We start from the raw sequence: 24,753 nt of genomic DNA on the forward strand, positions 1-24,753 counted from the left end.
TTAGTAAGGTGCAGTGGCCTGTGGGTCTGCCCAGCAGGAAGGGCTCCCTGTGCCGTATTCAGCATGGCAAACCTCCTGAGACGTTGTGCGTGTTGCTGAGGCGCCACCAGGCCCAGGCCCAACATGTGCTTGGGCAGCTGTGATGAGTCCTGATTGCAGAAACCACGTCCTCCTGCTTCCCCGCTCAGGATCCTGCTCCGCACCGGGCACAACAGAGGCTCCTGGCTGGGCCGGGACCTCCCAGCAGCTTGCTCAGCAGCGCTGGGTACCACCCTGGGCGGAGTCCCTCCTTTCTCTCTGCAGCATCTTCTCCCCTTCGCCATCTGTCCTCATTCTTCTTGTTCCTCCTTTCTGTCCTGGAATGGGCATGGGAGTAGGAGTCAGGTGGGGACAGTAACTCTCATCTTGCTTCCGCCCACCCTCGTTAGCAGTAGATGTGTGACCGAGCGCCAGCCCCTCCCCGCTCAGGTTCCTCAGCTATGGAAAATGAGGTGGGTAGTGCCTGGAGCAGCAGTGGCGCTGAGACAGCTCCTGCCTGGCAAGTGCCTTCTCTGAGGTAGGCATGGATGGTGCTAGATGCCTCCTGTCCACCTCTCACAGCGGCCCTGTTGTGTAGGTGTCTGTTGGGGTTCCCAGGACCCCCACGTTCAAAGATTCACTGGAAGGACTCACGGGAGTCGGCACATCATTCTCACAGCCGTGATTTATTGACCTAGTGGGGTTGCCTAGCTGGGTCATGAGGGAGACAGATAGGTGGAGTCTGGAGGAATCCTCGTGTGGGCTTCCTTGTGTTCCCTCCCTCCCCTGGTGGGGCACACAGAGCACACCCCTCCCCAGCAACAAAATGCAGCAACATGTGCATAGTGTTTCTGCCCAGAGATGCCTGTTCGAGATTTAGCACCCTGGGTTTTTACTGGGGGCAAGTCATATAAGCACCCTCTGCCTGGCACCCACCAAAATCCCAGGCTCCTGGAAGGAAAGAAGGTGTGCAGCATAAATCATGTTGTGTATACAAATGGTCAAGGCATGGATAACCACCTTTGTCATTTAGGGAATGGTGAGAGAGCTCCTGGAAGCTGAATGTCCAGACACCAGGCCTTTCTAAGACCAGAGACCCAGGCCTGCAGTGGTTATGCTTCCGAAACAGAACACTTCCCATTTCGCGAGTGAGGAACAGGCCTGGGGTCACAAGCTAGGACTGAAACTGAGACCTGATCCCCAAGCCCGTCACCTGGTGCCTGCAGCCTCTTGAACATGAACTGTCTGTTGCTCATGTTTCCTCTTCCCTTCCTGGGATGTGGTTGGACACGCAGGGGCCAGTCAGAACCTTGGTCAGCAGGTCCTCTGCCCAGGAGCGTGTGGCCGTAGGGGTGCCCACCTTCACAGGTGTCAGGCTCCACGTCAGACCCCAGAAATGTGCCAGCGGACATGGAAGGGGTTTTCTCACAGGGTTTATGACTTGCTCTTTGCTCTTCGGGCACTCGTGCCCCACTACCAGGCCTGAGATCCTGAAGCACGAGATGAAGGTGTTCTTTGTGAAGTACAACGACCCCATCTATGTGAAGCTGGAGAAGCTGGACATCATGATCCGCCTGGCCTCCCAGGCCAACATCGCCCAGGTCGGCAGGGGGTGGTGGCCAGGGGCCCAGCACTTAGCAAACAATAACTGATGTTTCTGTGATTAAGGAGTTTGTTCTCTGTTGTTACTGTCATCCACCCATCGAAAAGTGGTGGTGAGGTGGATGTGTTAGCTAGATCAGCCGAAACAAGGGCTGTCTAGCCTGGCCAACTAGTCCTTCCTGCTTTCTTCTGGGGCCACCTGTCAGCTGTCTCCCTCCCTTAGGACGTCCACCTCGAACAAGAGGCAAAACCCCATCCTTCTAGGAGTCTGTGCATACCCACAGCCCAGGGGTGTTCAGGAGGTTGCCCAGCGAGATCCTCCTAGCTCCATCTTCTTTGGGCTACAGGTGCTGGCGGAGCTGAAAGAGTACGCAACAGAGGTGGATGTGGACTTTGTACGGAAAGCTGTGCGAGCCATTGGCCGTTGCGCCATCAAGGTGGAGGTGAGGCTCTGTTCTTGGCCTGGGGGGAGAAAGAAGGGAAAGGAAGCTGAAACTTGGAAACCAGTCTGATTCAAGCAGAATCTGCCAGCTGCTTGTGGTCCAGGAAGGCCTGAGGATCACCACTGGAGCCCCTAAGACACCCACGGTGCAGATTTGGTTGGGCGCCTTCTCATCTGTAATCTCCCTTAGGCCTTTGAGTTGCTGCAGATGATGGGTTCTCCTGCAGCATTAGCTACAGCAGAGGGGCAGCTTCAAGCTGGCGGTGGCCCTGGTAGACTTAGCTTTCACTTCTTGGAGCTTTGGGGCAGGGGCTTTGCGTTTTGGCAAATATGATTCAGCTGTCCAGATGCCCTTGTCTCCAAATTTCTGGGGGTCATTCAGACCCCTGTGTCCTGACATTTCAGCCCTCCCATCCTCTGCCTGTGGAGATGTTCCTTGACCACTGATCTGACGTTCCTTAAATGGGTCCACGGCAGGGTAGGGGATCTGGGATGGCTGGTCACTTCAGCCCAGCCCCTGAGATGTCTTCCCGTGATGGCAGTCTGAGAAATCTCTCCCACAGAGCATTAGTGCAGCATGTTGGAGTGACGGGGTATGGGGAGGGCTAGTCAAGCAGAGACTTCCTAAGTGTTTTTGTCACAGGAGCCCATTTTGTGGAGCGAGTAGCTGTGAGGTGGGGCAGGCTGGAGCATTGTCCCACTGCCCTCAGGTCTTGGCCTGAAAGAGCTCCAAAGATGCTCCTGCTCTCAGAAGCTCTGCTGGCCTTCTGCTCAGTCTAATTCTATCTCCCTGTGCTCCTGCCATCCCAAGACCATAATTTTATACTCATTCTCCCACCTGTTAGTGTTCCCCTGTTTTCCTGCTATTGAAAAGGCAGGTGGACAAGGTGTGACTGAGCCCATGTTGGGCAGAGATTCTGTTAGAAATGGGTGCAAGGCTCTGCCCACATGCTCCTCTTCCCACACAGCAATCTGCCGAGCGCTGCGTGAGCACACTGCTCGATCTCATCCAGACCAAGGTCAACTATGTGGTCCAGGAAGCCATCGTGGTCATCAAGGACATCTTCCGCAAGTACCCCAACAAGTACGTGGCCGCCCTGCCCGTCAGGGTGATGTGGCTACTGGGGATGGGGATGGCAGACGGGAAAGCAAGGAGCCTCTCCCCTGTTTCTTACTGCTCCGCCCCAAATAGTATTCTCAACGGAAACCCTTTGGTTTTTCTTACTTCTCCTGAGTTGCCACTGCTCTGCTCCCAGAGCCAAATAAGTACTAAAATGTAACAGGTAGAACTCAGATCCTCTCGAGGTCTTGTGGGGCAGCGCCTGTCTGTCCCAGCCCCTCCTGGACCTCCCTGGTTGCCTAGGCTCCCTCAGTGCTCACACGCCAGCTGTGCCCGGTCTCCAGGTACGAGAGCGTGATCGCCACACTGTGTGAGAACCTGGACTCCCTGGACGAGCCCGAGGCCCGGGCTGCCATGATCTGGATTGTGGGCGAGTACGCCGAGAGGATAGATAACGCGGACGAGCTGCTGGAGAGCTTCCTCGAGGGCTTCCATGACGAGAGCACCCAGGTGAGCTGTCGAGCAGGCCGGCTCGGGGTCGTGACCGGCAGCTCGGGCTCGCTGCTGTCCATCCTGCCCTGAAACCCTCCCCTCAGCCAGCCGACCTTAGGGCCCTGCCCTCCTGAGACTGCACTGACAGTGTGGACAGACAGGTAAGTGATGTACAGGTGACAGGTGTAGCCCCCTTTCCTCCCACGCTACAGGACCTAAGGGAACACGTGAGGACAGTCTGTGATGGTGTACACTGAAGGCAGGCAAGTCTTTGGTTCGTTTTAATTTTGTGTTTACCTTTGGATGGGTAATACATTGAATTGGCTCAAAATTGAAAAGATACAAAAGGACATGTCGAAAATTCGAAAATTTTGTTTTCCTACCACTTTCCTGGTTACGAGTTCTCCCGCCAGAGAACACCAGTGTTATTTACTGGTTTCTAGGGGATACCTGCAGAGATAGTTTAGGAACGCACCAGCCTGGTCCTCCACATAGACATAAATGGTCAGTTTTCATCATTTATGGTACTTACGTTCTATGAAGTCACCACAAATGCTGACTTGGTAAGTACTAAACCAGCGCTCTCAGCAGAAATAGAGTTGGGTTCCTACAAGCCCCTGGTCACAGCATTTTTGTTAGCTGGTCAATATATAACCTTGTTTTGTGTGTGTCTCTGTTCAGGGACATTGTGTTCGATATATACCATTGAGTCACTAGCATTGAACTCACGGCCACAGCACTGTAACTCATGCCCGAACATAACTTATCTAATGTGTGTTTTCTCCAAAAGGCACATCACAGCCTTCTCACGCTTAGGAACACTAGCCAGCTCTTCGGCACTACACTCCCAGTGGGTAGTTAGGTGCCCAGCCCTCCTACGCTTTTAAGCGGCACTGCTGTGAATAACGTGCATGAAGCACACCCGCAGGTTCAGCTGGAGGGCAGTCTAAGGAGGAGGAGCAGCAGGAGAGGGCCTGCACGCTGGAGGTCGGGTGGCTGCAAGCAGATTTCAGGGATTACTCTAGTTTACACTCCTTTCTCAGAGGTGGGATAGCGCTCTCCTCACCTCCTTCCCAGCCAAGTGCATCCTCAAACTTTATTTTTGCCAATCAGATCAATAGCAGGCGGGACCTCAGGATAGTTTTGTTTACATTTTTGTTTCAAGTGGGGTTGAGCATCTTTTCATTTGCATCCCTCTTCCCGTGAACTGTCTGCTTGTGCATGGGGGCCTTTAAAATGTCTGTGAGCACAGACTTCTCAGCTGCCCAGCTGGAGCAGTGGAACCCAGGGGATCAGAGCCTGGACTCTGAATCAGGGACCTTAGAGTCCAGACCCTGCTTCTGCCCCTTGGCTCGGTGACTCTATGCTAACCCTTTGCCTCTCTGAGCCTTGGATTCCTCATTTACAAAATGAGGATCATAAGACTTTCCCTCATCTTGTGCTCTGAAAGTTAAGTGGGATGCTTTGTGTAATGTCCCCAGCACATGCACAGCCCATAATAAGCACTCATTAATGGTGGTGTTGGTCAGAATTGGTTTAAAAGCATACTTGCCCAGGCAGAAAAGGGGACTGACACGTTACTGTAGCTAAGTCCAAGGAGTGCACTCTCTCCTGCACCCCTGGGTGAAAGGTGCTTGGATGGTGGCAGCCTCCCTTGGGTGGCATCTCCCTTGGTCAGGCTCCAACCAGTGGGGCCTATGAAGGGTCATTGTTGCAGGCTGTGTTCTTACCGCTTAGTGGGCCCTGTAACTGCTTTCGCCTCCGAAGTTCCAGCAGCAGTCCAGGCCTGTTCGCATTACCCTGAGCCAGTCACTGTGACTTTGGGATGGCCAGGTCTGTCAGATGCATATCCGGTCTCCGTGGATTAAGGGGCATAGAGAGGGATGAAGGAAAGCCAGCATTTTTGTTACCAGAAGATTCACTGGATGCTGGGTGGGCAAAAACAACAGGTGTCCATCACAAAATAGGAGTAGTAATTCCCACCGATTCCCACTGCCACCTGCCAAGTCCAGCTGCCAGGCTCCCCCAGGGCCGCCTCCACTTCCACCCACCAGCCTCCCTCCCTTGTCTCTGAGAAGCAAAGCCCCACCTGGGCTGGTTTTGCTCCTGCAATCAAGTCCTGTCGGGTTGGCTGCAGAGGATGCCCTCTGGGGGCATTTCTAGCCGTGGCTCCTCCCCTGCTCTGGGTCCTGGAGCGTTAAACCCACTAGGCCCATTTCCTTGTTTCTCACACAGGGTTCTAGCAAAGCTTATTGGATGATGTATGTAAACTGCCCGCTCCAGTGCTTAGCAGTTGGGTGGTGATGTTTTAATTAGGTGGCCTGCTTCCTTTGCCTCTTGGGTTCACAGCAGAGTTCAGAGCTTTTGTAAGATAATAAATTGGAGAACTTATTTTAGGTTGTCTGTTTGAGCCCGGTCGTCCTCTCCAGCCATGGGGCAGGGAGCACTGTCTGGCCTGTCTGGAGGGCAGGGGCGGCGGCATCTTTGCAGGGGGGTGCCCTGAACTGGCTCTGGGGTGAGAGAGCCGGGGAGGGAGCTGAGCGCGGCCTGTTCCCAGGCAGCACAGTGGCTGCCTGGGGTTGGGGAAAACCTGGTAGAGTGTCCCCGAGTGGTGGTTGTGGTGACATTGATGATGACAGCTGCTGTGCCCTGGGCAGGGGACATGATAGGTTCTTCACTGACTTCTCCCGTCAACGTGTGAGGTGCTACACCCATTTTATAGATGAGGAAACAGACTCAGGAGTTATATAACATGTCCGGAGTCACCAGCGGGGAAGCGGTAGATCAGAGTTCAGATGCGGCGTGAGCTAACTCTGGCTCCAAGTAAGGTGCCATGAGTTGCCATCTTCTCAGCTCACAAGAACCCCCCAAGGTAGGCCCTGCAGCTCCCTCACTGACTGTGGGTAAATGGCTTTTCCTCGGCCACCCTGTCAGGTCTGGAAGCCAGTCCCTGAGCCACCTCCTGCCTTGGAAACAGCCAGCCTGCTCCTCTGCCATTGGCCTGGGTGTCACCAATCGCAGGGACTCTGGATGCTCAGTCCCCTCAGTCCTGCCTCCCTCTGTCGGCCCACCCCATGTTATCAGGGCAGTTAAGCCATTTGTTTTGTAAGTGCCCTCCTGCTGGACAGGCCCAGGAGGTGCCATCAGCCCCATTTCCACCCTGCCCAGGCCTGTCCCTGGCACAGTCCAGGCTCAGGAGCCTCAGGCTGTCCTCCTGTCCCAGGGCTGACAAAAATGAGACGAGGCTAAGGAAGGGCTATGTACAGAGAATTGTTCTTTCAGAGGAATTTTCCCAGTCAGCAAGTTTTTCTCAAGTGCCTGTTCTGCACAAGGCACTGGAATGAACAGTAACCAGGGATGCAGCAGTGACAGGCACAGTCCCTGTCTCTCCATGGGACAGTCCAGTGGCTGGAAAGCATTTCCAGTACCGTGGGGTGGCGCCAATGAGGGGGTGCAGCAGGCTGCAGAAGTGGGGCGGGGGGCAACAGGAGGGACATACAGGTGACAGCACAGTTCCTCAGTCACCAGCTGGTGGGCGGGCCCTGCTGACCCGTCCACTGGGCTCCCTGGCACTCTCTCCACTTGCTGACCAAGGGTCTTTTATAAGTGTATCAGGCACACCACACTTGTTGCCTTTGTAAGCTGTGAGCTCCTGAAGGCACTATGGGTCCCAGAGCTGTGGCAGATTCTTGGGACCCTGGGGCTGGGCAGCAGCCCCCAGCCTGCCTGGGGTTGCCAGATAGTACCAAGGCCAGCTTCCTGAGTGGTGACGCCAAGGTCCAGGCTACTCAACACAACCAACACCCCTGCTGGCCTTGGCCTGTTTGCCTGGCCAACCCCAAGCCCAGAAAAGTAATTTTCTGCCCTTGAACACCCTTTTCCCTTTTTGAGGTCCTCATTTGGTTTCCTACTGACCCCACGGGAAACTCACACTCCTTCTTCCCCATCTCCTCTCTGTCTTCCCGCAGGTCCAGCTGCAGCTGCTAACAGCCATTGTGAAACTATTTCTGAAGAAACCAACAGAGACCCAGGAGCTGGTGCAGCAGGTCCTCAGCTTGGCCACTCAGGTGGGTGCACAGCCTCCCCCCTGTGCCCAGCGCAGCCCCTGCTCCACGGAGGCAGCTTTGGTCCAAGGAGCCAGACCTGGCTGATCCTGCCCCTAAAACTGGCACCACTGGGGTTTGTCCCCAGAGCAACCCCAGATCCCTGCTCAGGAAGCTCAGTCACAAACAAATCAAGGCGGAGCAGGGGCAGGTGGTGACACTGAGCCAGACCATAAACGAGGGAGGAGAGAGAAGTGGGTGAGAAGCAGGGAAGGCAGACAGTGGAGAGGGTAGGACATGGAGACAGGTGGGCTGGCCTGCTCGCAGCCGGGCTGGAGTGGAAACTGGCTGGGCTGTGTCTGTTCAAGCAGCTTAGGGACAGGCTCCCAGGAGTGCTCAGGTTGCTGTCATCAGAGGCCCTGTGATCCTGCCAGTGTCATGGGACTACAGGAAGGGCGCTCCGCTTCCTTTCACCCGCTTGTCCTGAGTTTCATGGTCTTCTCGTCACCTCCCAGGACTCAGATAACCCGGACCTGCGGGACCGCGGCTACATCTACTGGCGCCTGCTCTCCACGGACCCTGTGGCTGCCAAGGAGGTGGTGCTGGCCGAGAAGCCACTCATCTCTGAGGAGACGGACCTCATCGAGCCCACGCTGCTGGACGAGCTCATCTGCTACATCGGCACGCTGGCCTCTGTCTACCACAAGCCGCCCAGCGCCTTCGTGGAGGGAGGCCGGGGCGTTGTGCACAAGAGCCTGCCACCCCGCACCGCCTCGTGAGTGCAGCGGGCTGGGCGCTGGACAGAGCCTCCCCTGTGCCTCCGTTCAAGAGCATGGGCACTCAGGCCTCACGTGATGTCCCTGTGAGGCCCAACTCTGAGAAACGTTACAATTCTAGCGACCTTTCAGTGACTGCTTACTACACACCAGGTGTTGACTAGGGGACAGCAGCTCTGAGAGATGTCCCCACTTAACAGACGGGGACAACAGGCATGGAGAGCACCGGTGTCCGGTGCAGCAGAGCTGGGCTCAGGCCCCATTCTGTCTGATTCTAGAGCCCTGTTCTTCACGTCTTCCTCCTGCCACTCTGGGGGTCATTGGCCTGGTTGTCCAGGCCTCCAGGGACCAGCATCTAGCCTTCTCTTTAGAGTGGGCTGAGTGCTGGGAATACAGACGGCTCTCCCTTCACTCAGCCCTTGAAGCTGGCTCTCGGAGAGCCGAAAAGATGAATCAGGCAGGGAAGTAGGGAGGAAGGGGGACACAGACTTCTGGGACAGTGAGGAGACCAGGTGCCTGTCCTGGGGGTGGATCCTGGAGACTGGGAACTCTGGCCTCCCTGGGACAGCATGACCCCCTACCCTGCTGAACCTCTCCCCCGTGTCCTGGCAGGAGTGAGAGCACAGAGAGCCCTGAGACGGCCCCTGCTGGAGCGCCCCCTGGTGAGCAGCTGGATGTCATCCCCACCCAGGGTGACCTGCTGGGCGACCTCCTCAACCTAGACCTCGGCCCGCCAGTGAGTGGCCCACCCCTGGCCACCTCCTCGGTCCAGATGGGAGCTGTGGACCTTCTTGGCGGTGGCCTAGACAGCCTGGTACGTCCCGGGGCCCCCTCTGGGTGAGGTTGATAATGGTCTTCAGAGGAGCAAGTGATCATTGAACACCCTCTCTGCCAGACGCCAACCATGGGTTTCAGGTACATTTGCCTTCGATGTGGTCATGTAGCTCTCTACACGTAGGTGAGACGCTGCAGCTTATAGGGGTCATGTCCTTCCCTTTAAGAGCACACAGCTGCTAAATGGCAGACACAGGATTTAGCCCCTTGCCTGGCTGCTGAAGTGCAAGAGACCTGGGACAGGGTAGGGCCTGTCCTACCCTCTTCCCCCAAGTCCAGCCCCACAGGCACCTTGGCCCTGTAAGGCTGGAAGAGCCATACCTGTGTCCACTCGCCCCGCACCCTGCAGCGGTGGGAGGCAGCAGCCCAGCAGGTCTGAGGGGCTCATGAGAGATCAGAGCCAGTCTCTCCTCCCCTGTGAAGAGGGTGGTAAGACTGGCCTGGGTGTTGCCCTGGGACTTCTTCGGGCAGCCAGTAGAGCCAGGTGGAGGGGGCAGCAGGTCCCTTGTCACTTGGCCATGCCTGGCTCAGGTCCCCAAGGCTGCAGCACAGAAAAGGGTAGGAAGGGCTTTGACACAGGACAGAGATGGTTGAGTGAGGCCCGGGGGTAGAGTCCTACACAGAGACAGACGGTCTGGGCCCCCCTGGCCCCGCACAGCCTTGCTCCAGGCCCCTTTTGGGTGGAGCAGCAGTGACTAATCTTTTCCCTCTTTCCCTCTCTTATCTCTCTGTGTCTTCTTTCTTGACTTTTCTCTCTGCATGTGGCTGCCTGTTCTCTTCACCCTGCCTGCTTCTGCTTGGAGATGGGGGATGAGCCTGAAGGGGTACGGTTCAACCCTTGTGTCACCAAGCCTTCGGCCCTGCTCCTAATCCCCCACCCAGCATCCCAAGGGTCGGGTTATGTCAACGCAGTCCCTCCCTGCTAGCCCTGGCCTCTGTCCAGTGTCCTGGAAGCCTCTGCTTTGACTGCCTGGCGTCCAGCTGCCACCGGGCCCCCATATCCATTAATTCCTCACCCTGTCCTCACTACCCTATGACAAAGTTGCCTTGTCATCCTGAGGCTTGCCGGCCCTCTCAGTCCCCATACCCCGTCTCTGACATCCTGGAGGGCATGCTCCAGTCTGCTGAGCACAACCCCTCCAAGCAGTGTCTCAGGTACCCCTTTTATCTGTGGGCTGAATGTTAGTTTGTGGGTGTCGCCAGCCCTTTCCCAGAGGTCACCCCAAAGGCTCGAGGCCTGCAGGGCACAGGAGGGCTCAGTCTCTCCTCTCCACCCACCCCACTCTGTCTTGTTTCTGCGACTTAGAGTTGATATGAATGCAGCCCTGTGGTACCCCCTTCTGCCCTACCCATTTTCTAGAGGGCCAGGTGGCCATACTCATCCCAGGCCCCTAATGTCCCTGCCTTTGCTGTCTGCCTCTGATGCTTTCCCCTTCCTTTCCAGATCGGGGCCCCCAACTTCGTGGCACCCCCAGCAGCAACAGTACCAGCCAACTTAGGAGCACCCATGGGCAGTGGCCTGAGTGACCTCTTTGACTTGACCAGTGGTGTGGGCACCTTGTCAGGATCGTATGTGGCTCCCAAAGCAGTAAGTACTATGCTCCTCTCGTGGCAGGAGCAGAGAGAAGTTAGAGGCTGACATGTGGGCTCCTTAAGTGGCCCACCCTGGGGAATCGGCTCAGGCCGGCGGGGACGGGCTCCTGGAGCAGCTGTTGGCCAGTGCGATGCCGAGGGCGGCACAGGCTGTGGGAGCCCAGGGAAGGAGTGCTGAGTCAGGAGTGGCGGCCTGAGGAAGGCTTCCCAGAGGGGCTGTCACTGAAGCTCAGGCCTGCTGATGAAGTCAAAATTAGTGAGGCAGAAATGGGGAGAGGGCTCCAGGCCTGGGTTGAGAGACAGCCTGCACCTTCCAGAAAACTGGTGGAAGTCTCAGCTAGTTGGGTCAGTGGTTCTCGGTGCTGTCTGACCCAATGCCCCTTATTGATAATAAGCATTTTATAACACCCTCTCCTTTCCTATTAAATAAGATGTGTGGACTATGTATCCTACCTACACATAGAATTTCAAAAATGATAAGATGCTGTCACTGTGTAAAGGAGACATAAAAGAGACTAGAATTACGTATTTCAGTGCTGTGAAGGCTTGGGCCCGCCCACCCCAGAAGACCTGATGACGTTGTCGGGTGTGGGCAGAAGTGCAGAGTCACTTTGATGCCACAGCTACAGGGAGCGTTTGTGGCTCGGGTGTCAGGAGTGGTGTGGCCAGAGGTGCCATTAGTTTCTGAAATGGTGACTGACTCCCAGTAAAGTTCCAAACAAAACAAAGAACAGGCTTTGCTTCATTTTCACTATCTTTAGTTTCCTGGAAATTTCAGGGCATGTTGAAACCATGCAGAAAATACTCAAGGGCTACAGGACAGTGGCTCATTGTGAAGACTGTTGTCCAAGACAGCATGTCCAGCATCCCTGACCCTGGCTGGCTAAATGCAGTGCCTTCCCCACACTGGGCTGCGTGAAGATGCCCCGCATTGCCCATTGGGCCACCCAGGGCAGCACCCCTTCTCCCCTAACGAGGGCTGATGGCAGCCCGGAGAAGGAAGGAAGGAAGGAAGGAAGGGACTTTTAGGGATGGAGATAAGAGGCTGGACTGGAGGTAGGAAGGGCAGGATGTAGGGCTGGTGGGGAGGGGCGTCTGGTTTGAGCAGTGGGCAAGGGGAGTGCTGTTCGCTGGGTGGGGCGGGGCAAAGGAAGGGAGGCTGAGTCCAGGGTGTGAGAGCACGCAGGCCTGGCACAAAAGATAGCACAGCGTAGGCTGTGTCCTCAGCATCGAGCAAGCTGCGTGATCCCCTCGCAAACCCTCAGGTCAGACCCCACATCTGCCGCTTCGTTCCCGACCAGAGTGAGCCTCTCTCTCTTCTGCGGTCCCCTCCCCAGAGCAGGACACAGCAGGGCTTCAGGAGCACAGTGACATCTCCCTCATGACTAGGGAGCTGTGAGCCAGCACCTGCCCTGGCCTAGCCTCCCCGGGTGTGCCTGCTACCCCTGCAGTGGTGGTAGCCCAAGCCCCCAGGCAGGCCTCCTGGCAGGATCTGGGCCTGAGGAGCACCCAGCAGATGGCGAGTCTAGTGCTTGCAGCCACACACTTCTGTGCCGGGGACTGCAAGGGCCAGGCACAGCCACCTTCCCACCAAGTTCTCCCAGCAGCTTATGGTGCTGTTGCAGTTAAGAAAACTGAGTGCTTTTGCCTAAGGTCACGTGGCTGGTAAGTGACAGAGTCTGGAACTGAATGTAGGACTGTGGCACCAAAGCCTCTGCCCCTGACCCTTACGTGATCACCTCTCAAAGTGTTTGAGAACCTCCATGAGCCTGCCTTAATGTCGTGGGTTGTCAGAATCAGCTGGCCCTCTGCTTGTGTGTTCATTTTAACAGGTATATCCCTGCTTTGTCTTAGTGGAGGGCCAGATGAGTGTACTGACTGGAAGAGGTGAGGGGATCGCCAGGTTAGGAGTAATCAGGGCAGGCTGCCTGGAGGAGGAGTCCTTACAACATGGACAGGACTGTCTCCCGCTACTGTAGTTACAGGAGGGTTCTGGGATGTGGGTGTGTCCAGAAGCAGTAGTTATGTGGGCCACATTTTCCTCATGGTGCAGTGACTACCTCTAATCATTTGTTGCAAGTGTATTCCCCACCCACCTGTCATTCTCCACCCCCCTGGTGGAGGTTGGATGAGGCTCTCTGTATAAGAACTTGGAGTTCCTCAAGCATCTGGGCCAGCGGGTGCTGACAGTTCTAGACTCCATAAACCTACAGTGACTGAGAGAGTCAAGGTCCCGACCTTCAGCAGTCATGATGGTCACAGTGCCAGAAAGAGCCAGTTCTGCAAGAACCTGGGAAAGGAAGCCTGGTGGAGGGGCAGGAAGCAGGGACGTCACCATGGGAGCCTGAGTGCTGTCTGTGTGCCAAGTCACAGCTCAGAACTAAGGCCATGAGATTCTGCCCTCACAGATTTGTCTGGGGGAAGCCAAGGATGATCAGGGTTACCAAGTGTGACGGGGCGAGGGTGGGGAAGTCCTTTCCCAGCAGAGGGAACAGTGTATGAGAGGGGGCCAGAGGAGCTGGTTCACACTGAGCCTGGGGAGGGCAGGGCACCAGGCCAGGAGGCCATGGGCAGTGGAAGCCTTGCAGGATTGGGGGTGGGCGAGTTAAAGGCACCATGATCGGATTTGCGTTTTAGAAGATGGCTTTCACTACTGTGGAAATTTGGGGCAGAAGAATTGGGCAGCTGCATGGGTAGCTGCCTTCTCACCTGGAGAACTCTGATGGTGGCGCCTGTGGAGAGGGGAGAGCGGAGGATTTGGTGGCAGATGGGAGGAGGTGGCGTTGACAGGACCAGGGCTATGTGATTGTGGTGTGGGGGTCCAGGTGGGCTGAGGACTGGTGCCCAGATGCTCTGGTTCCTGACGTGGGCAACTTGAGAGACAGTGGCACATTCACCGACAGGGGGCACCCTGGTGAAGCCGTTGGGGGCCTGAGCATTTTGACCAGAGAGGGCCTGCAAACCGTCCAGGTGAGAATCACAGCCTGAGAGGCATTTCGCATCCACAGGATGATGCCCCGTGGGTGTCTCTCATGGGCAGGGCTCTAACACATGCTGTTCGCTCAGCAAACATTCCTGAATACCAGCCCCTGAATACCAGTCCCACACCAAGCTCCGAGCAGGGATCCAAGGACAGAAAAGCAGAGCCCTTCCCTCAAAGAGCTGTCTGGGCACAGAGGAGACCGTGTATCTGCCAAAACGTCATTGAGGTGGGAGCCCAGGGAAGGAGCCTGGGGACGGGCTTCCCAGAGGAGGTGGCTCTTGAGCTGAGACTCAAATGACAAGGGCAGCAAAGCACACAGCAGAAGGCCTGCCAGGTGAGGGGTCCCCTTAGGTACTGTCCTCGGCCAGACCAGTTTGTGCAGTTAAAAGGCCAGCCCTGCCTTCTGCGAGGAAGGAAAGGCTGTGGCAGCCAGAGCCTGAGGCCCAGGGTGCCGTTGGGCTCTCGACTCTCCTTGGCTCGTCAGGAGGCTGGCAGGGGCCCGCTTGTCTCATCGCCTCCCTCCGCCCTACTTCTGAGTGTTCCTTTTTTGACCTCCGGAGACTCAGGTCAGCCCTCGGGCATGCCAAGCGCCTCCCTACCCAGCGCTGCTCCAGCCACACGGGGGTGGGGGCCCTGGGCGGGCCATGCAGAGTCCTCCCTCCCATCCCAGGAGTCACACAGTCATTCCCTAATGGTAAAGGCAGATGTGGTCGACCTGAGAGGCCCTTTTAGGTGGAAGAAGAAGGGGGCAGGGGAGGGACTCTCAGATGGGCTGTCGAGTTTGGGGACATGGTGAACACCACCCCTTCCCCATTGTCTTCTCTGCAGGTCTGGCTCCCGGCTATGAAGGCCAAAGGGTTGGAGATCTCGGGCACCTTCACTCGCCAGGTGGGCTCCATCTCCATGGACCTACAGCTGACCAACAAAGCCTTGCAGGTCATGACCGACTTCGCCATCCAGTTCAACCGCAATAGGTGAGCTCCCCGAGGCTGCCTGTCTGGAGCCCATGCCAGTGAGAGCAGGCAGGGGCTGAGGGCTGCCGGGGCCCAGTGCCTCTTTTCTCATGAAGAAGAATGTTCCTCACAACCACATCTCAGGTCAAAATTCTCTAAAGCAGTGATACCCTCCACACCCCTATGACCTCTTTATGTGGACAACAGAGTACCTTTATTTTTGCCTTCCCCCAGTGCCCAGAGGGGTATTTTACTGACAAAATCCCCAGCTCCAGCTTAGGAATCTACCTTTTGTAAGCACCCCACATACCAGGAGCTCAGAGCCTCCTCTGAAGGCCTGAGTGGCTTGCATCAGCTCCGAGAAGGCTGATGTGGAGCAGGCCTGCCTGCCAGCCTCCCCTACATGACAGGATTAAACCGTCAGGCAGGGCCCCTGGGAGTGGTGGCTGCTCCAGGCTCCCAGTGTCGTGGGGAAGGTCTCCTGCTTGGCACCCAGGGTCTTCGTGGACCAGGCCAGCTAGGTCAGGGCTCTGGGGAACCCAAGCAGCCTCTCCTGATGATCCTTCTTCCTGAGCGGCTCTAGTGATGAGCAAACTGAGCCTCTAAGAAGTTGACTGAAGGGGCTGCTTCCTCAGGGAGAGCCTGTGGGCTAGTGGTTCCCGACCCTCTGTCAGACCGAGGAGGGTGGTGGCAGCTCTGCTACTTACCCTCAGGTGACCCTAGAGGCCACAAAACACTCCAGGCTCCAAGGGGTGGTCCTGATTATCGCTCATAACAAACTTACTGTGTGTTGAAAACTGTCTGGGTACCAGGCCCTGTGCTGAGACCTTGACAACCCAGTGAGGTCGATGCCATTACCTCCCTTTTAGTAGGTGATGACACCTGGGCTCAGAGAGGGCAAATGCCTTGCCCAAGGTCACACAGTGGGCAGTGGTAGAGCTCCCAGGAAAGCCTGGGGCACTGGGCCACCATGATGGCCTGGGGTTCCCCCACCCCCACAGCAGGTCATCTCCTGCTGTGTCCTAGGCAGGCCTGATCGCTGTCATGGGCATAGCACAGGCTGGGATCAGGCAGCTCAAGTGCTGAATCTCAGCAGTGCCACTTACCCTGTAGGGTCTGGGCATAGGCCTGCCCCTCCCTGAGTCTCCGTGTCCTGGATGGTGGGAGATTGTATACCTCCTGCTGTTTTTATGATGACAGGAACTATTCTAATATCAAATGCCCAGCCTGGGCCCAGTGAACACTCAGTTCATGGTCTCAGTCAATACTATGGAGACTTAACCTTCCCAGAGCCTGTGGCTGGGGTGTTTCTCACCCACACCCTCTTGGGCAGTTTCCTGATGTGTCCACCTGCTGCTTTACCGAGAAGTAGGGCTTCCTGAATCTCTCTGTGGTCATCTTATGATGTGCTCTGGCCTAGTCAGTAAAACCAGCATCTCGCTTGGGACGGTCGGATCCCTCCTGGGAGGTGGGGGTTTGCTCCCGAGTCTTGAGTGGTCACAGAGCTTTCAAGTTAGAAGAAGCTTATAGGCCCCTGGTATTACGTGGAGCTCCTTGAGGGCAGGTCAGGGCTGGGCCGCACTTACCTGAGCCACCCAGAGGACACAGAGGAGCAGAGATGGGCTTTAGGCCTGCAGCCAGCCCAGGGCTGACTTTCTGTCCATGTGGCCGCTGAGGGTGGAGGGAGGGTTAGGAGCTTGTCCTCCTGGCCTGGGTCAAGGCCTAGGATGAGGCCAGCTTACTGGAGAGGCTTGCTGCCAGCTGCTGCCCAGGCTCCAGAGCCCACCTGTCCTGTGTCAGCATCTGCTCCCCCACCGTCCCCACGGGGGCTTCTCTCTCCCCAGCTTTGGCCTGGCCCCCGCCGCCCCCCTCCAGGTCCATGCACCGCTCAGCCCCAACCAGACTGTGGAGATCTCCCTGCCTCTCAACACGGTGGGCTCGGTCATGAAGATGGAGCCTCTGAACAACCTGCAGGTGTGTTCCGGGCAAGACCAAGCACCACAGTCCTTAACGGTCTGCCCTGAGGAGGAGCCTCGGGGAGCAGTCTGGGGCCTGGCTGGGCTGGGCTGGGCTGGGCTGTGGAGTCGCACTCTTGGACACAGACCTGGCAGGGGAGGCCAGGTTACGGGGTGGAGGGTCGTGGCTACCAGGGAAGCTGCGTGAGGGAACTGGCTCCCGTGGGCTCACAGGGGACAGGTGCTTCCTGGGGCCTCACACATGGTGCTGAGCATCAGGGGCTAACTGGGGACCCCCTTATTCCTAGGTGGCCGTAAAGAACAACATTGACGTCTTCTACTTCAGCACCTTGTACCCGCTGCACATCCTCTTTGTGGAGGACGGGAAGATGGGTGAGTCATGAGGGCGCCCTTGGGGTCTGTAGAATGGATGGATTGGCTTTGCCCCATGATGGACTCCATAATCACTGGCTCCCCTGCAGAGCCTGGAGTGAGGGTCATACCCTCACCGGGGCCCCCGGGGTCTTGTCTGGCCAGCTCTGCCCACCGGTGACCATGCCATGTGGGAGCTATCTCATCCTGGGTTCTGCTCTGCCCCTCAGCCTTGCCTGCAGCCTCTAGACAGTCATCTCACAGGCCCCTCCGAGGCAGGGAACCCAGGCCATGCCTCACACCTGATGCCCATCCTCTATGCCCCGGCTGGAACCCTTGAGAAGACACCCAACGCCCAGAGGGCTCACTCCTGCCCACATCATCTCTGTCCCCACAGAAGCCCTGTAAAGCAGACTGACTCATGAGCAGGCTGCCTGGGGCCAGAGCAGGAGGAGGGTGGATGTGGGTCGTGGTGGGGAGAGATCTAAGGCCCAGAGGTGGGAAGCTGGGGTCTTTTGGGAACAGCACCGCTGGCCACCCTCCCAGGGCTCAGGCTTTGCTCAGGGAAGCGGGAGGGACCATGGCAGAGCTAGTTCTGTCCTCAGCTGCAAGGTGACACCGCCCCCGACCCACTTCTGCTGAGGGTTACCGAGCCGGGCCACAGGTTTATCGCGGTCACACCTTTACCCTCTCCAGACCGGCAGATGTTCCTGGCCACGTGGAAGGACATTCCCAACGAGAATGAAGCCCAGTTCCAGATCAGAGACTGCCCCTTGAATGCCGGTAGGGCTCCCGAGCCTGCCCCTAGTCCACTCTGCCCCTCACCTGTACCCCAGGCCTCTCTCATCACTGACTGGGGGGCCTTCTGACCCTCAGAGGCTGTGAGCAGCAGGCTGCAGAGCAGCAACATCTTCACAGTTGCCAAGAGGAACGTGGAGGGCCAGGACATGCTCTACCAGTCCCTCAAGCTGACTAATGGCATCTGGGTGCTGGCAGAGCTGCGCGTCCAGCCTGGCAACCCCAGCTTCACGGTGAGGCCCCCACTCCTGCCTGCCCACCCTGGGGCCTCTGCCTTCCTGTCCTGGGCAGCCTCTCCTGCCCCCTCCTTCCCAGGCCAGGGGTCAGCTCTGAGGGGAACACTCTAGCCCAGTTGGACTGGGGTCCTTTTGAGCCTAGTATGAATGCACACCAGAAATCTGATCTTAGAAAGCTTCCAGCACAATCCCATGAAGTTACCCAGATAAGATACCAAATTGGATCTCAGAACAGTGAGTTGGACTAGAAGATTCTGTAAAATTGGGCTCTGTGGGGTGGCACAGTCGACCAGAGGCCTGCCTGACTGGGAAGTGGCCCTGCTGGGCCCCCGCGCCTGCCACTCCTCCCTGCCTGAGAGCCCTCCCCGGAGGACGTGGGTTCTGAGCAGCTTGTCTGACCCTGGTCAGGACATGGATTCTGCAGAGCATGAGCTTGTCCCTAAGGCCGTGCTGCTCTCCCAGGCCCAGAGAGCCCAGGCTTTGCTTCAGCCTGCACCCGAGCCAAGTCTTGGGCAGGCATGAGCCTCCGGACGCTGCTCCCCGGCCACGCTGGCGGCCAGGGTGCATGGGCCCCGCGGTTGGGTGGGGCTGTGGCAGAGGCTCCAGTGGTGGTAATTTGCGTCTCCCTGTGTTTGGTCGCTGCATGTCCACCTTCCCTGCATGTCCACCTTCCCTGCTGGTGCCCATGGTGCAGGACTTGGAGGTTAGCGGACTGCTTTTCTCTTCCTCTTCCCCTCCACCCTCCCTGGCCACACCTCGCACACCTGTCTCCTGGCCTGGCTCTCCTGGCCTCACCTCCCCCTGCTGCTCCCCAGAGTTGGGCAGACACGCACGCAGGCTGCAGGCCAGAGGACAGGCTGCCCCTGCCGACCCCCTTGGTGGCCCCAGTTGAGGTGCTGGTGCCCGACTTCCCACACACAGTGCACAGAGGCCTCCAGAGACCAAGGGCCCTGGCTTCCGGAGTGCCACGTGCCCTTCCCCCTTCTTGATCGCATCCCTTCTGCCAAAATTGCAGTGATTTTGGCGCTTGTCTCTCCTGCCTGTGCTCTCTGGGCTCTTACTGCAGTTAGAGATGAGCCAAGTCTGATGTGCCTGCTTCCAGTGCAGGAAATCAGAAAGAACCCCTGGCGCCCACACTGTCCCACCCCCAGGCCCCCGTACCTCCTCAGGGACCTCGCCCTCCCTGGGCCGTGGGGGCCCAGCAGCCTACAGGGTGGGGCTGGCACTGCCTGCAGCCTCCACTTGTGATTCACGCTGCCCGCTGGGTGCCGTGACGGCTGGCGGGACAGCGGGTGTGTGGGCTGCGGGTATTTTTGGTCGGCGCCGGGCTGGCTGAGATGGCCGCCCCCTCTCCTTTACCGCACATCTGCCCTAGCCGCGCGGCTGCCACCAGGCCACATGTGCGCACCACACTCTCCCATCTGGTTTCCGCCTTGTCTTCCCTCCCCCAGTGTTCAGCCCCGGGGAGGAGCCCCGGGAATGAGCGCTCCCTGTCCCCCCACCCACTCTCCCTGCAGCTGTCTCTGAAGTGTCGAGCACCAGAGGTGTCACAGCACGTGTACCAGGCCTACGAGACCATCCTCAAGAACTGAGGTCCCGTCCAGCATCCGCCCCCGCCTTCTGCCAGCCTTGTCCGGGAGCCCCCTGGGAGGTGGCAGCACCTCCTTCTCCCAAGAGGGGCGGGGCAAGGCCCCTGGTCCTGACTTCAGGGCCCACCTGGGTCCTCGGGGTGGGGCAGCAGCCCTCCTAGAGTGAAACCTCAGTGTCCTCCTGTGCTCGGGACTCTCCTCTTTCCATTGCTGCTGACGTTGGGGGTCAGGTGAGGAGGGGACCAAAGTAGCCAGAGCCAGAGCTGCAGCAGGAGCTGGACGGGGAGACCCAGGTTCTTCTCTTGCTTTTGCCAGTGCCCGAGGATGAGCGTGCAGCCTGGGAAGCCCCCCACAGCCTCTGTTGGGTTGGTGTTGTAGGCCCCCCCCACCCCTCTTGTGGGATGGGCCCTGGCAGGCTGTTGTGGTGTGCATGGAGGGTCCCCTTGGTCCTGGGAGAGCTGCTCTGACAGGTCTGGGGCTCCCGGGGCCTGCACCCCCACCCTCCCGAGCGCTGACCTGCACGAGGAAGACCAGGCAGAAGCTCCCAGGGCTCTGCGCGGGCTCCGGCTCCCCTGGCAGTTTCGCGCACACCCGCTCCCCATCTTGCCTGTGAGGACGGTCACTGCCTTGGATACATTCCTCCGTGTCCCCTGGGTTCCCAGAGCAGAGACAGGCCTGAGGGAGGAGCACGTGGGCAAGGGGCTGCTTCCTGTCTGGGGTTTCTCCTTAGCGTCTGCTACCCACCTCTGGGCCTCCCAAGTTGCAGTTGTGTCTGACGGAGCATTAGGTTTTCCTGTTATTGCTGTTTAATAATAAAGAAAGATTCTGCTTTTGGCAATCACGGACACTTTTTTCCCCCTCCACCAAATGTCAGGATTAAAAACTGCCTCCAAGTGGTTGAGGATGGTTTTCTTGAGCCCTGCAGGAATGATGTCTGATATATATAAATAGAGCTATATATTGTATGTTTACTCTTATTTTCAAAAAGAGAAAGTGAATAAAATGATGACATCAAGCGTGTCCCTGGCCAGTGTGTCAGGTCCTGAGGCTCTTCTGGGCAGGATCCCAGGTCCCCTGGGGTCCAGGGTCAAGGACTTGAACTGTGTCAGCCCCGCCCCGAGCACTGTTGACTTTCTGTCTCCTATCCTTGGAAAACTGACTGCCTAGGCCTGCTGGTCTCCCAACGCCTCTCCCACCCTTGGCCTTAGCTCCACCCGAGCCGATACCTTGCCTTTTGATGTTGGGAGGGCAGATTTGGAGAACTCTGGGAGCAGCGGGGAGGGGCTCCGCTGGGGCAGCTGTGGGACGGGGAGTAGCAGGCAGGCCCAGCACCAGGCTCGTCTGGGTGGGCTGTGCCCCAACCTGCGTCTGTGGCTGCCAAGTGCGGGGACTAAGCTGGCGCCCACCCCCAGCCACCACCGAGGATACCTCATGTGGCCACTGGCCTGGTTCCCTGGGGAGCAGGCAGACCTTGGGCATGGCTCCATTGGCAGAGCTGCCCACGAGTTCTCAGTGCCTCGTGGTTGGTGGGCCCTCAACCCTTACCCCATCGCTGCCGCACCAGACATACTGCCGCCTTCCCAGCTGCCAGGGCTGGAAGACAGGCATCAGCAGGGACACCTGGCCCTCCTGTCACCTCTGGTGTATCACCATACTGCCCCGAACCCCAGAGTCTAGAACCAACCAAGGCCCTTGACTGCACAACCCCTGAAAGTCCCCGGCTCAGAAGGCCCCATACACAGCTGGAGTGTCTCCAGCTGTGGATTCACCCTGGCCTGCCCTGTCGCCTGCCACCCCTGACCTGCTGGGGCCCAGCTCCCACCCAACCTTGTGAACACACCGCCAGAGCCACCCCGCTGCATGTCAGTTCAGCCCTCCAGGAATCTCACGGAACTTGCTATCCCTACTCTGCCACTGCCGAGGGCCAGAGTTGAAGAGTAGGACAGCTGTCCCAGGGGCGTGATGACAGTGACCTGAGGCCCAGGACCAAATCCCCAGGATGACAAAGAGGTGCTGATGAGAAAGGCTGGCCTAGTCGGACAGAGGCCCTTGGTCTATCATGGGACACCCTAGGTTCGTTGTCCTTGGGCCTCAGGTAGTTGTGGAAGGGACCCTATCATGATTCCGCCCCCCCCCACACACACACACACAGCGCCCACACGAGGAGACCCAGCAGCGCCTTCACGCACTGAGGGAGCAGCTGAGGGCAAGTGCCGTCTCACTCCCAAGAACCCCAGCCTGGGCCTGACCTTGTCACTGCGTCAGGAAAACAAGCCCCAGGTGCTGCCCCTGGGGCCCCAGCCTTTAGGAGAAGTGCCCCAGGGGACATCCAGTCTGTGCCCTTCAGCTTCCCTGTTCCTCCCTCCCCCTAGTTACCCTCCTCATGTGCCTGCCCTGTCTCACGTGCCCTCCCTGGTCCTCACAGTGCTCAGGCCTCCCAGTCTCAGCGCCCAATGCCTCTCTGGGCCTTGGCATCTTGCAGAAGATCCTCCAGGGTCCTGAGTCTTCCCAGCCAGTTGGGGAGTTCAACAACAGCAACCAGTTCCTGGGGGGGATCCCCCAAACACGGGCCTGTCAGGTTCCCTGTGTGCCCAACACGTGCCAAGGCCTGTGGTGTGACCTCACTGTACGTTTTTTTATCTTCAAGTAGTGGTTTGCTTTGTTTGGGGGTTTTGTGGGTTTGGGGGGGGGTTGACAGGGGATGGAGGTAATTAGGTTTATTTATTTTTAGAAGAGGTACTGGGGATTGAACCCAGGACCTTGTGCGTGCTAAACATGCGCTCTACCACTTGAACTACACCCTCCCCCTCCTTGTTTTTTTTTTTTTTTTTAAATGGAGAGAGTGATTCTGGACCATGGTAAGATCAGTCACACAAAGGTTAAAAGCTCCCCCTTCCACACTTCCCCAGTTCTTAGCTTTCCTCCCTAGAGGCAAAGTTCTCTGCTACATTTTGGCTTTCTTCCAAAAATAATTCTGTGTACGTCTAGAGCAAATCCAGGGAGGTATTTACTAAATAAATAGCAGCACACCCTAGATGTTACCAGCACTTTGCTTTCCCTATCAGTAGAGTAGACCCACCTCGGGATCTCTTGTGCAGAAGGGCAGGTGTCTGCAGGTGGACTTTCCAGCCGTTTCCATCTTCTGTGAGTCCAAGCAAAGGTGCAGTGAATACCTTCCTACAGACATCCTTGCTCGTAGACACACATGAAACTGTAGGATTTAGCCCTGGAATTGCTGGACCAGAGGGTAGAAGCATTTTACATTTTAAAATTTTGTTCTTGTATTGAAAAGGTAATGCATTCACATGGTTCAAAATCCAAAAGGCAAAAAGAGATAGAAGTGAAATAATCCTATCTCTCATTCCTCTCCCTAAAGGAACCAGTGTTACCTTCCAAAGAAACTCAACAATGTCTAATATGGTCTTTTCCCTTTTTATACACAAAGGGTGGCATGGACCACACCCCGATTGGCACTGTACTTATATCTTGGAGACTCTTCCATGATTAATCCATTATCAAGAGCGTCCTCGTGCCTTTTTGTAACAGCTGTATGGTTTTCCGTCAAGTGGAGGCACCATTATGAACCCGTCCTTGCCGTGATGTCCAGAGTTGTGTCGGTGGTGGTGTTAGTACAAGTGATACTGCGGAGAACGTTCATTTTCATATGTCGATAAATTTCTCAGATGGAAATGGCTGGGTCGAAGGTAGGTGTGTTCCTCACTTGATAGCTACTGCTAAAAATTCTCTAGTTTACACCCCCAGCGGCCAGGAATGAAACGCCTGCTCCCCCGCACTCTCACACACTCAGCATGTTGATACGTGTTTAAGTGACAGGCAAAAAACAGTATCTGACTGTGTTTTAAACACACCTCCGTTCGCATGTTACCGAGCCATTTGTCTGTCCTCTGGGAGCTGTCTCCATGGTTTCTGCCATCTTGCGACATGGCTGTTGGTCCTTGGCTTTCTGGTTGGTCATTATTTCTCCCGTTTTGTTACTGTTTTCACTTTTCCATGCTGAAACTGTGTTGTATAATTCTTTTTTCTCTTCTTTTCATCTCTTCTTTCTTTCCAGTACTTGGCTCGTCTTAGCTGTTGCATTTGGAGCCTGTTCCACGTGGGCTTTATGTTAGGGATGAGGTAGGGATCCAACTTACTCTTTTCCCAGATGGTTGGTTACCTCGTTGTCTCCAGACCATTTACTGAATAATTTATCTTTTCCCTACAGATCTGAAGTGTCATTGGTATCATATACTCAGTTTCCATACACAAATGAGTGCTTTTCTGGACTCTGTTCTGAACCAGAGAATTTGTGTATTCATTGGCCCCTGTGTTTTTTTTAAAGCATTGTACCTTTGTATTTTCTTAATTTATAGTGCCCTCTTTCACCCTTTGTGTCCCATTTGAACTTTAGAACTAAATTTTTAAGTGATGGTGTTATTTTTATTTGGATCAAATCAAATGTTTATATTAACTGACAGAGAATTGACATCCTCATGGGGATGTCAGTGATAATATTAATCTTTATACCCGAATATAGGAGTATATGTCTTTCCATTGCTTTCTTTTTACATCTATATATTTTAAATTTTCTTCATTTACAAGTGCTTGCATGAACATTTATTCTTACATAGATTTTTGAGTATTTTCTATTTCTTGGTTCCTTTTATAAGTGGGATCTTTTCCATTCTCTTCTATATATATGTTTATGTAAATATATATTTGCCAATATATAACACACAAGTATAGGAATAACATATATTTACAATACAAAATAAATAACGTAAATTATATAACATATAACTTGTAAACTAAACGCCAGACTTTATGCAGATTTGACTCGTTTTCCCACTCACGTCCTCGTTCTGTTCCCAGATCCCACGTTCCATGTGCTCGTCATATCTCTTGAGTCCCCTCGGGTCTGTGACAGTTTCTCAGCTTTTCTTTATCCTTAACAATTCTGAGGAGGGCTGGTCAGGTATTCTGTGGACTGTCCCTCAGTTTGGGTTT

General features: G+C 56.1%; 1 protein-coding gene and 1 non-coding gene across 4 annotated transcripts in view; both read left to right on the forward strand.

Annotated features, from left to right (window-relative positions):
* Positions 1 to 20,584, forward strand: part of AP1B1 (adaptor related protein complex 1 subunit beta 1) — a 44,386-nt gene extending 23,802 nt beyond the window's left edge. For 2 of the 3 annotated variants that reach the window (XM_031442993.2, XM_064481101.1), the window contains 15 exons: positions 1,499 to 1,619; positions 1,968 to 2,063; positions 3,031 to 3,146; positions 3,467 to 3,632; positions 7,583 to 7,681; positions 8,173 to 8,432; positions 9,046 to 9,247; positions 10,071 to 10,091; positions 10,712 to 10,855; positions 14,672 to 14,817; positions 16,641 to 16,770; positions 17,060 to 17,144; positions 17,820 to 17,906; positions 18,000 to 18,154; positions 19,675 to 20,584. In XM_031442993.2, coding sequence (XP_031298853.2) covers positions 1,499 to 1,619; positions 1,968 to 2,063; positions 3,031 to 3,146; positions 3,467 to 3,632; positions 7,583 to 7,681; positions 8,173 to 8,432; positions 9,046 to 9,247; positions 10,071 to 10,091; positions 10,712 to 10,855; positions 14,672 to 14,817; positions 16,641 to 16,770; positions 17,060 to 17,144; positions 17,820 to 17,906; positions 18,000 to 18,154; positions 19,675 to 19,749 — 1,903 coding nt within the window. In that variant the 3' untranslated portion in view covers positions 19,750 to 20,584. The remainder of the gene's footprint in view (positions 1 to 1,498; positions 1,620 to 1,967; positions 2,064 to 3,030; positions 3,147 to 3,466; positions 3,633 to 7,582; positions 7,682 to 8,172; positions 8,433 to 9,045; positions 9,248 to 10,070; positions 10,092 to 10,711; positions 10,856 to 14,671; positions 14,818 to 16,640; positions 16,771 to 17,059; positions 17,145 to 17,819; positions 17,907 to 17,999; positions 18,155 to 19,674) is intronic. The other variant, XM_031442995.2, reaches the window with a different exon arrangement.
* On the forward strand, positions 15,333 to 15,429 carry LOC116150092 (small nucleolar RNA SNORD125). Its single transcript, XR_004133765.1, has one exon. It is a non-coding gene; the product is annotated as a small nucleolar RNA SNORD125 (small nucleolar RNA).
* Positions 20,585 to 24,753: the final 4,169 nt, after the last annotated feature.

Source organism: Camelus dromedarius, chromosome 31, assembly GCF_036321535.1.
Source record: "Camelus dromedarius isolate mCamDro1 chromosome 31, mCamDro1.pat, whole genome shotgun sequence".
Classification (NCBI taxonomy): Eukaryota; Metazoa; Chordata; class Mammalia; order Artiodactyla; family Camelidae; genus Camelus; species Camelus dromedarius.